This window comes from Pyxicephalus adspersus, chromosome 4 (genome assembly GCF_032062135.1).
Source record: "Pyxicephalus adspersus chromosome 4, UCB_Pads_2.0, whole genome shotgun sequence".
In the NCBI taxonomy this organism is placed as follows: domain Eukaryota; kingdom Metazoa; phylum Chordata; class Amphibia; order Anura; family Pyxicephalidae; genus Pyxicephalus; species Pyxicephalus adspersus.
This window is the reverse complement of record NC_092861.1, coordinates 30,785,959-30,801,090: the sequence shown is the minus strand read 5'-3', so window position 1 is coordinate 30,801,090 and position 15,132 is coordinate 30,785,959. Positions and strand designations below refer to the sequence as shown.

Below are 15,132 nucleotides of genomic sequence, written 5' to 3'. Positions count from 1 at the left end.
CCTATCACCCTCAACAAGCCCAACATTTGCCACAAGCCTTGCATACCTCCATAAAACTCTGCTTAATTTAAAGGCAATATACCCCTAATGACAGAGGATGTGGCTTTTTGTTTCAGCAACGGAGTATACTTTGACCAGATATGTTACCTAGGCCTGGCTATTCAACTACATCCAGTGTTCTCCCCACCCCTTTTTAGCTGGGCGTTCCACCCGGCACCTTTCAGTAACCACCCAGCTGTTTTTAGGTGGTTACAATACAGGGGCTGCCACCTGCCTACAGCTTTAAAAAAATTCTGTGGTGAATACTGCACATTTGCCTGTCCACATATGCAATATACACAAGTACAAGCACCAGGGGTAAAGAGGACCCTGTCCAATCAAGCACTTTGCAATACTATGACATTGTGAGCTGTATAAGTAGCCTCATTGGATACAATTTACATGAGCGGATATTTAAAATAATTGTAAATAGTGGTGCTGTACACAATGGCTGATTGCTATCTACAGCACAAATGTAATGGCGTATCTCATGTATATTCAGGCTCATACTGCTAAAAAGAAGAACTTTTCATCAAAGTACTCCACACAAATAACCAGATGTAGTTTAAGCATAACACTACATTTAATTCAAACTGGAACAGTATTAAATCCTCAAATATGTTCAATAGAATTTTATATTGGTTAGTTTATGTACAAATGCTATGGAAAGGGTCAGATTTTTAGTGGGACGTTCATTTTGTTTTTTAGTAGTTGCAATTTTCTTTGCTGGAGAGTGTGTGCTTTCTAAGTCACATTTCCTGACAGCTGAATAGCAGCTTTACAAATCTTGTTTTCACTGCCCTAGAATCTATTAAAAAGTTCCTCATCTCTAAGTACAGTTTTACAGCTTGTACTAGCAAATGGATCCTCACTAACGTAATTCCACAAGTTATACCTCGTCTTTACCATTTAAGTTTTAGACTGTAAACAGTTTTGTGGGGCAATTAGTTTTGCACCAGCTGAAAACCCCAACAAAACTGATTGCTTTAGAGTATTTTGTGTCAAACTACCCAATCCACATGATCTTAAGAGGGGGATACAAACTGCATTTTCCTTCTAGAACACCCATTACTACCAGACTGAAAGCTGGGGCACTACAGTCCAGAAGCTGCTTTAGCAGCTACAGCTCATGTGTACTTATCAAGGGAAATTTAAGCAACAAAAAAAAAAAAAAAAGCATTCACTCTGCAAAAAAATGGGGGAAAGTTTATCCATTGCTAGTCTGGAGGGGCATAAAAGTCACTATAAACCAATTAAATTACAATCGTTTTCCCTGTAAATGTCAGGCAGGGTCCTCTCCTCTTCCTGTGTCAATGTCCGTATGGGTCTGGCATTTGCAACCCCTATTTAATGTACAGCGCTGCATAATATGTTGGCCCTACATAAATCCTGTTTAATAATAATAATAATAAATAAATAAATAAGGGTCGGCTTTATATAAAGCAGTATGATCACTTGGCCATTATCTATTTAATACATTTATCTACATTCAATCCTTCTTCCCAAGGACAGCAACATCTGGAGTCACATTTCCGCTCCTATTTTCACAGGGCCTTTGGAAAAACACCGAGTGAAAGTCTGTGGTCAAGTAGCTAAATCTAAAACATGGAGCCACCAAATCCTAAACTGTAAGGACCAAACTTTGGTGCAGCAATGCATTTAGTTGGCCTATCACATACAGAAAACTCAGCACAGCTGTATTTTAGGATGCGTTTACATTACCCACAATGGGGTCAAAGGGTCATTATACACGATACTGTCTAAAGCAAACTAAATGCAGTATAGACACATCCAGATGGTATTAGTTGGTCTTGGAATCTCAAGCACAAACATGTTCACCCAATACAAACAGGAATGTATCCCAATGCACTATTGATGCTTTCATATACAACATGGCAAAAACTCCATGGCATATCAGCACAAAACCATGAACAGCAGGACAATATTTATGGAAGTGAAGGCATCATACGTAGGATGGAATGATGAAGGCAGTTGAGTCACTGCAAACAGTTTATCCAACCAATTTTATGCATGTATTATTTTTATTTACGCCTAATAAAGATAATGACTTTTGTAATGGGAATAGGAAGAATCTCTTCTTCATGTGCATGTATAAATCACTGAAACATCAAGTGCAATCATTGGGCTCAGCTGTTAGCTACTGACAAGTTATGCGCCTGTGACTTGATCCAGGACAACTAACTGCAAGCTAACTATTCACAGAAGACATAAGTAACGGATGATTTGTCCCAGAATAGTATTTGTAACCCAAAAATCAACATGAAATAAAATCAATGGTCACAAAAGAAGCAGATCTAATAGAAATGTGCAACAGGAATGTTCAGTCTTTTTGCATGAATATTTTTACAGCTCAAGACAATTATGTATTTCCTGTTCTTGGACAAATCACTAACCATTATCCACAACTATCACTTGTACTTTACAAACATCATTTCCTTATTACAGTTTCTTGAAAAAAAAAATCATAGTGTTCAATGATTTCACATGTCTGGTAAGCACAATCTTATATCCATGGGTGCTGTAAATGATAACAAATGCCGGTTTCATTCCAAAGTCTGCGCAGGAATAAAGACAAGTAATGAATGATATTTACAAAAGTTAATTATTTCCCTGCTCTACTTTCAATACAGCTATTCACTCAATGTCTAGAAGGGTTATGTTCTGCAACCCTTTCCAGGCTTTATTTCCACTGTATGTGTGGCCAGCTGGGTCCCAGAGCCCTTAATGACCAACATGAACAAGAAATGCAGACGAAAACAAACAGACAATCTGCAGATATCAGCTTCTCTGTGCTTCCACGTAGTAAAGGAATATATCTGGGGGTTACTAACAAACAATGACCACTCTGACACATTTTAAAGTCCAAATTTAAAGTTGTGCTTTGGATAGACATTAAATGACATTAAATAGATGCTGAAGGTGTGCTTCTTGATGCCTTGGTACCCTGGTGCATACCCTGGGCTACCTAAACACTGGGTCATATTGCCCCAAAAGACAATGCAAAATGTAGGAAGAAAAAAATAATGCTTCTTTCAGATAAAAAAAGGAAGTTGAACAGCATTAACCTTAATTACCAAACCCATTTATCCCACAAGTTCTATGGAACTGAAGTATGGTCACCCATTGGCTTTGGAACAGATCCAGAACAAAAATAAAAATAATATTTTAAGGTTATTGCAGAGTGGAAAAAAAAAGTCACAGCATGCAAGCAACCAGACAGGAAGTTTGGAGAAACAAATAGTTTCAAACAACATTCCATCTAACTGATGCTTCCCATGAATACTAAATCTTCCTATGAATACCAAATCCTCTCTATCATTTGCTTGCGTTGCTTTTCACCTACTAAGTAAATTCGTTTATAAGTTTTGTACCAACTGTCCCTTCCTTGTTTGCATTTCAAAAGGGTTGTTTGCTTCAAAACAATCATTTAGTAACCTATGAATAAATTCCCAGCATCGCATAATAGCCAACAACAGTATAATGTTTTTAAACAACTTCCTTTAATATTCATCAAAAAAAAAGTAATCACTTTACTTAGGGCAAGAGCCTACGTAAAAGAAGCCAACATAATCAGTCTGCTGCAGGTAAGTGGAAGCATTTCCTGGGCAAAATAAATGAGTTGCCTCCATGCAAGGCACAAGGATGGCAAAATGTGAATGGGTCCCCTTACACACGGCTTAATGAGCAGGAACTTAAGGTAGACCTGTGCTCCTCTCTGCAAACTCCTTCTCCAGCACTGACTTCTTCTAACCAATTTCAGACATCTCCAAATTGGCCAGCCTGGGATGAGTAACTCCTGCACATGCTTGAAGACATTTATTCCATCCTGGCACCCAGCTGATGCCACAATAGTTCATTGAGCTGCACATTCCCGGTACATTGAGCTGCAATTTCCCAGTCACACTTTTTAAAAAAGCAGCTATAGTTCTACTATACTAGAATTAGCAAAAGAGTCAGATTTGGGAATGACATCCTCTGCACTGTACCCATTATCAGCCAGAATGGGCCTTGGGTGCCATGGATGGAACAAAAGAAGGGTGTTTTTATGAAGACCAATGCCCATGTACGGAGACCCTGGTTCATACCCACAGCAGTTACCCATTAATGGTAATATCCTCAGTTACTTTCAGTATTTTAAAAGTAAATTAAATTTTTAGCACATTAGTAGTTGATGGATTTCACGGGCTGTAATGATATATTAATGTGCAAAAGTCTTAGGCACGTTCCTTTAAAATAAACCTTAGATGGTCATTTTAGGTCGTCTGCATTAGTATGTCAATAGAAAACAGAGTATGTGTGCGTTCCAAAGATTCCTTTTGAAAACGGTAAAGAAAAAAAAAAGAATACTTAAATCAGCTTGGAAAATGAGCTTGATAAAATAAAAGTCCCATGCTTGTTTGGTTAGAGGGAAAAGGAATACATTGAAATTCCTTCACTTACCATAGGTTTCCCCATTTCTGTGAAACCTTCTAGATTGTAAGCTCTTCGGGTCCTCTCCTCCTCATGTGTCACTGTCTGTATTCGTCTGTCATTTGCAACCCCTATTTAATGTACAGTGCTGCGTAATAACATTGGCAATATATAAATCCTGTTTATTATTAATAGTAATAACTGTTTACTTCACATTTTTGCCTCCCAATCATGGCTTTGACATTATTACATACAATGCAGGATCTACAGTCCTAAATTTTACACAAGGACTCATCCACATCCTGCTGTCGGGGCAGCAAGGAAAAAGGTCAGTTGTTATACTTATTTCTTTAATCCTAGACCACTCATTGTCAACCAGGGTTCTGTGGACATTGGAGTTTCACAAGAGCTTACAAGAGGGTTCTATGAGCTGTGGCTGACTGTCCTCCCTTCTTATGGTACCTGAATAATTCCAATTCTAATACCACTTGGCAGTGCCATATGCAGGACACTAACAATCTTTATAGGCTGTCTGTAAGTGTGGCATTCCGACCACCACCAGTGGACATTCTTCACACTGACCATCTTTATGTAGGAGCCATTTTTCCAATGACCCCCATAAAAATTATATTAGCAAAAGTTCCAAGAGCTTAAATTGTAAGGATGTCAAGCCCCAGGATACAGTCTCTACAAGATACTTCAGCACTCATCTTTGCTGCTTCCTAGGTCAGGGCTAGTTTACTTTAACTTTTGGCCTAATTGTGACCATGAGCCTACGGATTCCAAGCAGCACATCAAATGGAATGCAGTGAGCAATTGTATCAGTGAAGAATAACGTAAATAAGAAAACAACAGATATGTGTGAATCAGAAATAATAATAAAGTCCTTCTATAAACTGCAAACAAGTTTTATGAACACACAAATGTAACCCAGTTATCTTACACACAGACAAAAAATGGTTTATTGAGCACCAGAATACTCTACAATTACATTTTGGGTACTTTAGGAACTTCCATACCAGCTATACGCGCTCTCCAAACTCCCTCAAAGGCGTAAATAAAATATTGAGGAAGGATGCCCTATACATTCTAACTGCAGGAAATTATTTCAACCTTGGAAATAATTTTGAAACCTTTTTTAAGAGTCATGAAATCACCTCTACCAAGTGGTGTTGGCCCCAGAACTACGTTGGCATCACCAAATGAGAGCTCAATGGGCAACAGTTTGTGAAACCTTTACCAACCTCCGAAGGAACCCTGAGGTTCCACAGATCTCTAGTGGGTATAAAGACTCATGTATTTTTTCAGGGCTATAGAAAATGAAATAAGTGTTATTTTTGGCAGGTTAATATGAAATATTGCATCTGAATATATTCAGTCATCTTTGAATTATGCAGCAAACATAGCTGTATGTTCCTTCATTTACATACTGAAAAAAAAAATGCCTATTTTTTACAGAGCTCAATAGCTCAAGTTCACAAAATGTTCATATATAACTAAATTACTTATCAGGACTCATCTGCTATATAATAGCTTTGTATGATATTTTATGAGAGATCCTAGCAGAAAGGAGAGGGTTACTGCTGGGCTAAGCTCTAAAGCCAACACATATTGCTTTGCTGTCACTTCAGCAAACCCCATTCCCCTATGGACCTGTCAGTGGGCTCCCATGCTGTGTGCCCTAGGTGCCCAAGGTTCTCTTGCCATACATTCCCATGGATCACAGATTCTGCTATGCCAGCCCTGTGCCCCACATGCCATGAATACACCTTCATGCCAGCAGCCCTGTGGCAGGCACTCGTGTAATGCTGGGCACAGGGCTGACCCAGGCCCCGAGCATGGTGACCCGGCAATTCCCATTACAGGAATATACCGCAAAAAAAGAATAGAAAAAAAATCCCTGGAATTCCATCCCAAGCCTGCAGCCCCTGGGCCCCTCGCCTCAGCAATGCCTGGCAGCCCTCCGTCACCGGCCGCTCCTCACCTGCAGTCTCTCGCTCGCCGGCTGCCACATCTCCGCACTGCACGGTGCTCAGAGTCCACACAGCGTCCGCGTACTGCGCACCCCAAGGTCGGAGCTCCCCTCTGTGTGCTGCTCCTACCCGTTATCCCGCTAACCCCGCCTACCGACCCTCCCCGCTATCACCCATACCCCCACCCCTTTCCCCTAATGACTCCACCCACTCCCTGCTCTGGCATTCCTCTCTCGCGCGCGGCTTTCCCGCCCTGTCTGCTGTCCTCTAAGCCTTTAGCGTTTCCAGACTGTGGGCGGAGCATGGAGCTCCAAGCCCGGCCTCTCCCCCGTGGGGGCGTGGTGTACATGACAACTCGTAGTTCATTCAAATCCGCTGTAACCTTAGCAACGTGTAAGCGGTACTATGGTGTGATGTCAGTGAATGTGCAGTGAATGACATTGCAGGCTTATAATACGATATAATGAGAGAGTTAAAAAGCATAATTTTACCCTTACATTCACCCATGCCATTGTGGGAGTACAAAAAGAGTAAATATGGTTGGTTGCTAAAACAAAAATCCTTTGGGCTCTGGACTGTCTCTTTAGTTCCATGCATGCGCAGAAGGAGCACCCAAGAGCCACCCGGGATGCGTGACGTAGGTATCCCAGGAGGCTTTTCGCTCCCATTCATTCTCGATTGTCTAGGCCAGAGGTCGGCAAACTCCGGCATTTAGGCCCGATACAGCCCAGCCAGTAGTCCGTTCCAGCCTAACGCCCCCCTGGTTGATCGGCCTCATCCTGGCAGGCAGGGGTCAGCCTTCTTGACCTTCTGAAATGGCCTAGTAGCCAAAAAAGTTTGCTAACCCGTGGCCTTGGCGGTCAAGAATTAGGGGGCGGTGCTGCACCTTTTTTTTTAAAAAGGGTGTTGCACTTAAAAACAGAAAAAGAAACAGAATTTTTACCTTACATAAAAGGGTTGTCTACCCTTTTACGTAAAGTGAAATTTCTGAGTTTATGTACACTTTAAGGTTTATATAATCAGGCAGGTCATTATTGCAGAAAGGGACAGATGAGAACCCTATGGCAATAATGCGTCTTACCTTACCCATGTGATCGCTCTGGGTGAGCTGAGCATGCGCAGCATCAGCTTTGATTGCCAGAGAAACCCGGCAATCCCAGCTTTTGCCGGGGATGAATAAACTCCTGCGCGGGAGTTTCTTCACCCCAAAACAGCCAATCAGGATGGCCGAAGAAGATAACGAACATGGCAGCACCCAGCGCTGGAACGCAAACAGATGAGTCGGCCCAGGTTCAGTTCCACCTAAAACCTATCACTAAAAGTTTTACTTCACATAAAAAGGTAGTCAATCCTTTTATTTAAGGTAAAAAAGTCCATTTTTTAACAACCTTATTTTTATCTATTGCCAAGGCGATCAAGACAGAATGGCGGAGCAGAGCTGTAATTTTCCTACGTCACGCATCCCAGGAGGCTCCTGGGCATTAGACATGCCCCACAGGCTTTTTCCTACATTGGGAAAAAGAAATGCTGATCTAAGGTATTCGCAGTGAGATTGGCACTCTTTTTTCCCCATTTAGAACAGGCTATTTCACCCGATCTTGCACCCTCACAGTGCAAGATCAGGTGGAAGGAGGAAGACCGACAAAGATGGCAGCCCCCAGCGCTTCCTACGCACTGGGGCGAAGGAGGATTCTAGGAGCGCGTGGGACTCATAGAGGACAGCTTCTGCAGGATTGCAGGACCTGTGGAATTAAAGGTAAAGGTGATTTTTTTTAGTTTTGTTCCGCTTTAAGGCTTTGCTGAAGAGAAACCAATAAACAGGGCAGAATCCACGGAATATTTATATGTTTCTGGCAAAACTCATTTTCTAGTTTTGGACAGAATGGGGAAGGGAAAGCCCCTATGTTCAATCAAGGCTCCAGCAACAGAGTTTTAGGGGTGCCAGGTTTGGTATTGCCATATGTGAATGCAGAGTAAGCCGGCATGGCTACAAAGCATTGCATATTGGACTTGGTTTAAAGGCATGGTTATATGGAGTATGTTCTGTATCCAGAAAATGCTATGAAATTACAGCAGGAGATAATTATACAGACACACATAACTCTTAGGTCTAAATAGAATCCTTAAATACCATTTTATTACAGAATGAGCAGGTGTGGAATAGGAACGTATGATGCAGTGTAAGAGGGGTGTGGCATAGGAATGTACAGCACAGTGTACAGAACAAAGAGATGTCTATCATTACACGTACAGTACGTACAGTATAGTATGCAGAACATACAGACCAATATACATACTAAGATATTATGAAATTCAGAAGTTACAGAGTACAGACTATTACAATGTGTAATATGGAACGTACAGCACAGCATACACAAGGAGTCGGTGTAGAACAGAGAATGTACAACAAAGTGTACAGAATGAGGCAGTCTGAAATTGCCATGTACAGCACAGTGTACAGAGGCTGTGTGAATTTAAACATACAATGCAGTGTACACAATAAAGCGATAAGGAATGCAGAATGTACAGCACGGTGTACAGAATGAGGTGGGTGTACTAAACATACAGAATCAGAAGGTGTGGAATAGTTTTAAGTATAACATAGTGTTCTGATTGATATTGACTAGATAGCACAATGTACAGAATGGGGCAATGTGGAATATAGAACCTACAGTGCAGTGTTTGAGGCAGTACAGAAAAGAGAAAAAACCGCAAGGCTTACAGCCATACCAGGGCCCAAAGCCCATCTATTTAAACATAAAGTATGGTCACGTAGGGCCCCGGTCATGGGAACAAAATCAAAATCAGACATGATGTCTCTGCTCACCGTGCCACCCTAACCTGGTCCTCACAGGATTGACTTAGGGGCAACTCTGTGAATGTCGTAGAGTGGCAAAGTCAGATAGAAAGTCTATGACCACGGATCACCACTTTTAAAAATTTTGAATCAGCAATAAAGAAGTGCCAATAGGTTTCTCCATTTTGAAAAATGGACTTTTTACAAAGACTAAGTAATATATACCCACTGGCCACCTTATTAGGTATATCTGTTCAACTGCTTATCAACACAAAAATCTAATAAGCCAATAACATGGCAGCAATGCATTTAGGTATGTAGACAGGATGCATGGGCAGCAGGGTTGCTCAGTGGTTAGCACTCTGGCCTTTACAGCGCTAGCTCCCAGGTTCGAATCTCGGCCAGGACACTAGCCGCATGGTGGATCCCCCCGTGTTTGCTTGGGTTTCCTCCATGTACTCCGGTTTCCTCCCACATTCCAAAAACATGCAGTTAGGGTATTTGGTTTCCCCCCTAAATTGACCATCGACTGTAGATAGAGCCCCTTTGAGAGATAGTTATTGACATGACTATGGACTTTGTAAAGTGCTGCGTAATATGATGGCACTATATAAATACTGTGTAATAATAATAGACATTGTTAAGATGACCTGCTGAAGTTCATTTAGAGCATCAGAATGGGGTTATGAATGATTTAGGTTACTTTGAACATGGCATGTCGGTTAATGCCAGGCAGGCTGGTCTAAGTATTGTAGGAACTGCTGACTTGCTGGGATATTCACACACAAATATCTCTAAGGTTCACAACGAATGGTCTCAAAAAGGGAAAACATTCATTAAGCAGCAATTCTCTGTACAAAAATGCCTTGGTAATAGGAGAGGTCAGAGGAGAATAGCTAGACTGGTTCAGGCTGGGAAAAAAGGAAACAGTAACCACTCGTTACAAGTGAGGTATGCAGACGAGATTTTCTGAATGAATAACACATTAAACCTTCAAGCCGATGAGCTACGGCAGCAGAGACCACACCATCTGTCTCTCCTCTCAGCTAAGAACAGGCACCTGTAGCTACAATTGGAATGGTCTCATCACTAATCAAAAGAGAAGACTAGAAAAACATAGCCTGGTCTGATGAGTCTCAATTTCTGGATGTTATGATCAGCATTTGGTAATGATAGTGTAATGGTGCGGTTGATATTAACCTGACACACATATTCAGGTTCTTCCTGTGTTTGCGTGGGTTTCCTCCCACATTAAAAACAATTGGCGTCCCCCCAACATGGTCCTAGACTGATAATGACATATGACCATGGTAGGGACATTAGATTGTGAGCTCCTTTGAGGGACAGATAGCCACATGACTAGTGAGCTTGTACAGCGCTGCATAATATGTTGGCGCTATAGTAATACTGTGTAATAAAAATTTTAATATTGGGCCCCTTTTTACCAACTAAGCATTGTTTAAATGTCACAACCATCATAGTATTGTTGCTGACCATGTCAATCCCTTTATGACCATAGTGTACCCATTCTTGAATGGCTTCTTCCAGCAGCATAACACCATGTCCAAAAGCTAAAATTATCTCAAACTGGTTTCTTGAACAAGACAATGAGTTCACTGTACTTAAATGGCCTACAGTTATATCCAATAGAGCATTGGTTGCCAACCTTTTCGGTTCCGTGGACCACTAAAATCACCGGCTCCTGACCTAAATTAAATCATATTATGGTCACTGCTACCCAGATTCTCTTTTATATGCACATTTGTTATAAGCTCTGCATTGTTGGAAAGAACTAGGTCCAGCAGAGTATTATTTCGAGTTGGGGCTTCTATAAAATGTACCATAAAATTATTTTGTATTAAATTCACAAATTTCCTCCCTTTTGCTGTTCCTGTAGTGTCATTACTACAGTCAGTGTCAGGGTAGTTGAAATCTCCCATGATTAAAACACTTCCATTTAATACTATATTCACATACAAGAAAGTAAATGAAACATTTAGGTGAGCTACCACAATCAGATTTATGGCTCCCAACATGATTAAGCCTAAACACAATGCATTGGCAAGGTCTTGAAGCTATAAATCATTGAGTAACAGATTTGTTAGGAAAAGAAGCATAAATCTGAAGACAAAACCCACTGCACCATGAGAAATGAGGTGAAGTATGTCAAACTAATTTTGTAAAAGCATTCACTTTAATTGCACCAAACCTAAGAACAAAGATGTCATAGATGTAAAAGATGCAGAATACCTGTCATGAAGCTGCATTCATTTTATATATTCAGGCTCTTTATCCTTAATTTTTTAAGGAGTCTGCTGTCCTCTAGTGACAACACTCACTGTGATGTGCCTATAGAGATGCAGCGTTGTAGCTCCTGTGAATTTTCTCAGCAGTATTATGTAGAGAATTCACTGCAGGACACGCTGCTCTCTACATTTTTTAAAGCAAACTAAAAACACCCTCACTGATGTTTTTGCAGCAAAGTTTTGCAGCAGTGAAAAGGGGATAATGCTCTCTATGAACAAGCAGTCCCTCATTAAAGAGGAATTGTACTCTGGAAGCTGCACCCCAAAAAAGGGAGGCACAGGGCAAAGGACTAGTCCACTACTCTACTCACTTTAGCTAAACTATCTGCCATTATTGACCCACCATGCATATTATTGCCCTGTGTCTAATGGAAGTTGGCCATGTTGGTAAGAGCTGGGCATTATACCCTAAAGACAGAACCTGCCAGCAAGGAGAACATTAAATAGCACATCACCAAATCACACTCTAAATTTTCAGAAACTAACAGGCACAAGCAGCTGTACCTCACAGAGATCTCATACTGCAGATATACAGCCTCTCTATACCTGACACCTGCACACGTTTTCAGAAGAAATGCTAGAGAAAAAGGTACATTTTTTCAAGGAACTGTTAAGCAACAATTTATGTTTCTTGATGGTCCTTGTATGTAGTAAGTCTTTTTTTCCATTTTTGTAAATATTTGTAAAGTGTAGTAAAATGAAGCCCACCACCACTAGCTTGATAGAAAACTGAAATTAGGTAAAATTACCCTAAAATAAGAGCAGACACTAATTCTGCCACTCCAACTTCTGCTTACCTTCAATGACACTTGTCTAGCGATGACAGCCACTATGCAGCTGGGCTTGATTTACAGTATTTACATTTTGTGGTGCTTGAAGATCCGTTTTATTTAAGCCTGTTGGTTTAATAAATGACATAACTCTCTGCACATTTCCTGTTCTTCTTTTCTTCCAGGAATCCTAAACTACTGTATATGTTGGGCATCAGATGGTGGCACTTATGACTCACTTCCTGGAGTATCTACAGCTTCAATTTTTGACATTTGAGCAAAACAAGATCAGATGTTGTGAGGTGGAGCTTCATTACAGGTTACAAATACCTGTCGTGATTTTGAAGGGACTTTTAGGATTATGGCAGTGATAAGATTTTTTTTCTACGTAAGCCTTAACAGCAAAATATTCCTTTTCCAATTACCATATTGAAAAACTTGTATGACATGAGGCAATACAGTATCTGAAACCTGTGAAATAGGGTAAACAGAAAACAGGAAAGAATGGTTCCTTGTTTGCATATAAAAGCACTTTTCTAGCTGACCGCTTTTTGTTCACATGAAGTAAACAACAATGTATAATAAGGCAATGGTCTCAGAGGAGGCAATATTAAATTATACAAAGTTATATGTTCTAAAAACTCATTATCTCTAGATGAACTTGATAACACAACTGTTAACATGCATTGATATAATTTTTCAGATGCTTTGCAAAGCTTTTGCAAAGGTCTTTTATTTAGTGTACTAGATTATTATTATTATTAAATAATAATAATAAACAGGATTTATATAATGCCAACATATTACGCAGTGCTGTACATTAGATAGGGGTTGCAAATGACAGACAGAGACACAGGAGGAGGAGAGGACCCTGCCCTAAAGAGCTTACAATCTAGGAATGAGAAACTGCAAACCAGTGCCGCTAAAATATAGCATGCAGGAACTTTTAATAACCATTAATAATGACAGGTCCTATTAAGAACAATGGGCCTACTTGCTTACAATCATATTGAAAAATTGTATGACATGACTTGAGCGCAAAGCTTTAGGCATACCACTAGAACACTGTCTGTGGTATTCTGTATTATTTGAGCATATGATACAGGTTTTTAAATCTTAAAAAAACATTATTATCAAGAATGTATTTCTTTCCTTAGGAATTTAAATTGAAGAAAGTAGAGTTGGAATTTAAATTGAGTAGAGTTGTAAGCTTTTCCCCTCATGCAGCAACGGTGCCTTCATAAATCCTTGTGTAAAAGGAAGATCCTTTATCCTTCTACTTTTTCTTATAATAAATCATTTTGTGTAGGTTATTAAAATATGTTTGGCTGCAGACCCCAGTGTCTAGTCAGTGCACTATCAGGTACCAAATGTACTGATTGTATAGGCTGCTTGCAGTAATGTTTCCTTGAATCTTCAACTGTTCAAAACTTTAGAAAGTCTCAGCAGAACAGCCAAAGATTCCATAACAGCTTTATAATATATGTATTGCAAATACATTTTCATAAACATATATATTTTTGCTCCACCCTGGTTTGATTCAGTGTAGTGTATAGAAGAGGCCAGGAACCCTAATGGAAAAATAAGTAGGTTTACTGAATTTGAACAAACACTTCCTATAAAAAATAGGTATTTTGTAAACTATTTTGAGAAAAGACAATACACGCTGAAAGTATTTTCATAACATTTATTCAGAATATCTGGAGTTTCCAAGAACAAAGCTGAAAAAGTCTATAACAAAGAAATAAAATGCCTATCACATAGAAAGAATTATACAGCACAATGCAATCCACGAGCTAAGAAGCAGATTCCTTCTGTAAGAAACCAGTAGAATCTAGAAGAAGAAGCCTTATTCACAATATAGAAAAACCTTGCGGTGTCCGAGAAAAAATGAGAGCTTGGCCTAGTTCTAATCTGCTTCTTGTCAGTTTGTACAGGAGCCGCTTTTTACCAACACAACAAAATTATGGACCAGGACATCGACAGGAGAGTAACTTTTTAGAAAACAAGGCAGGATTATTGCTAATGAACCATGCAGAGAAGAAAAGCCAAATAAAAATAAAAAAAAGAACAAATAACAAGTCTAGTCAATTCTGGTTAGAGAGACTGAACCACTGGCTTTGATTACTTTGTTTCACAACACAAACATCATAAACTCTCAATATGCCTATCAACGGATAAATGATGTATTATATACGTCTCCTAACTCTACAGATAATGCCAGCATACTGTTTGGACTGTAACATTGCTAACACAGGGGGGAAATTCTGCCAATAATTCTAGGACTGAGGTCCAACTGATTTAACCCATTCATTGCCAGTGAGGCCTACAGGCCTCTCTTGCAGGAAAGGGGTTAATTCACAGCTGTACAGAACTGTGCCCTGAAGAATGCATGGAATGGATGAATCCTGTAAAGGAGAAGCGTGTCTCAGAATTATTTTTCTGTTATCTTAAAAAGAATTAGTCATTTTAAGTAATTCATCCTTTTAAAAGCTGGTTGCATCCCTCTTCCCGCATCTAAGTAATAAGGGCACTGGGCGGACTACAAATCCTTGGTCTTAATCAGCGTCACAAGAGGTTTGTCATCAGGGCTGTAATCTTCATATGTTACCGGAGTGGCTTCATACATCGCCGGCCGAGACTTTTTGCCAAACCTGATGAAAAAGTAACAACAACATATAAATGGACAGTGACTGGATAATACGTAATGGTATATGTACAGATTTTTTATGAGAAAGTTCATTTTAGACCTTCTCTGCTGATAATCAGCTCATCTGTGGGCTACAGCCAACTTTCTGGTAAGGAACTGGACCAAA

General features: G+C 40.0%; 2 protein-coding genes across 3 annotated transcripts in view; both read right to left on the bottom strand.

The window, feature by feature from the left end:
• Positions 1 to 12,486, bottom strand: part of PID1 (phosphotyrosine interaction domain containing 1) — a 43,288-nt gene extending 30,802 nt beyond the window's left edge. Inside the window, exon 1 of one of the 2 annotated variants that reach the window (XM_072407698.1) lies at positions 12,344 to 12,486. Coding sequence is in view for 1 of the 2 variants with exons in the window: in XM_072407697.1 (XP_072263798.1) it covers positions 6,455 to 6,484 (30 nt within the window). In the remaining variant the exon portion in view is untranslated. Of the gene's footprint in view, positions 1 to 6,454; positions 6,595 to 12,343 lie in introns of those variants that run through there. The other variant, XM_072407697.1, reaches the window with a different exon arrangement.
• A 1,503-nt stretch (positions 12,487 to 13,989) lies between these two features.
• DNER (delta/notch like EGF repeat containing) overlaps positions 13,990 to 15,132 on the bottom strand; it is a 129,481-nt gene continuing 128,338 nt past the window's right edge. The window contains exon 13 of the mRNA XM_072407696.1: positions 13,990 to 14,970. Coding sequence (XP_072263797.1) covers positions 14,859 to 14,970 — 112 coding nt within the window. The 3' untranslated portion in view covers positions 13,990 to 14,858. The remainder of the gene's footprint in view (positions 14,971 to 15,132) is intronic.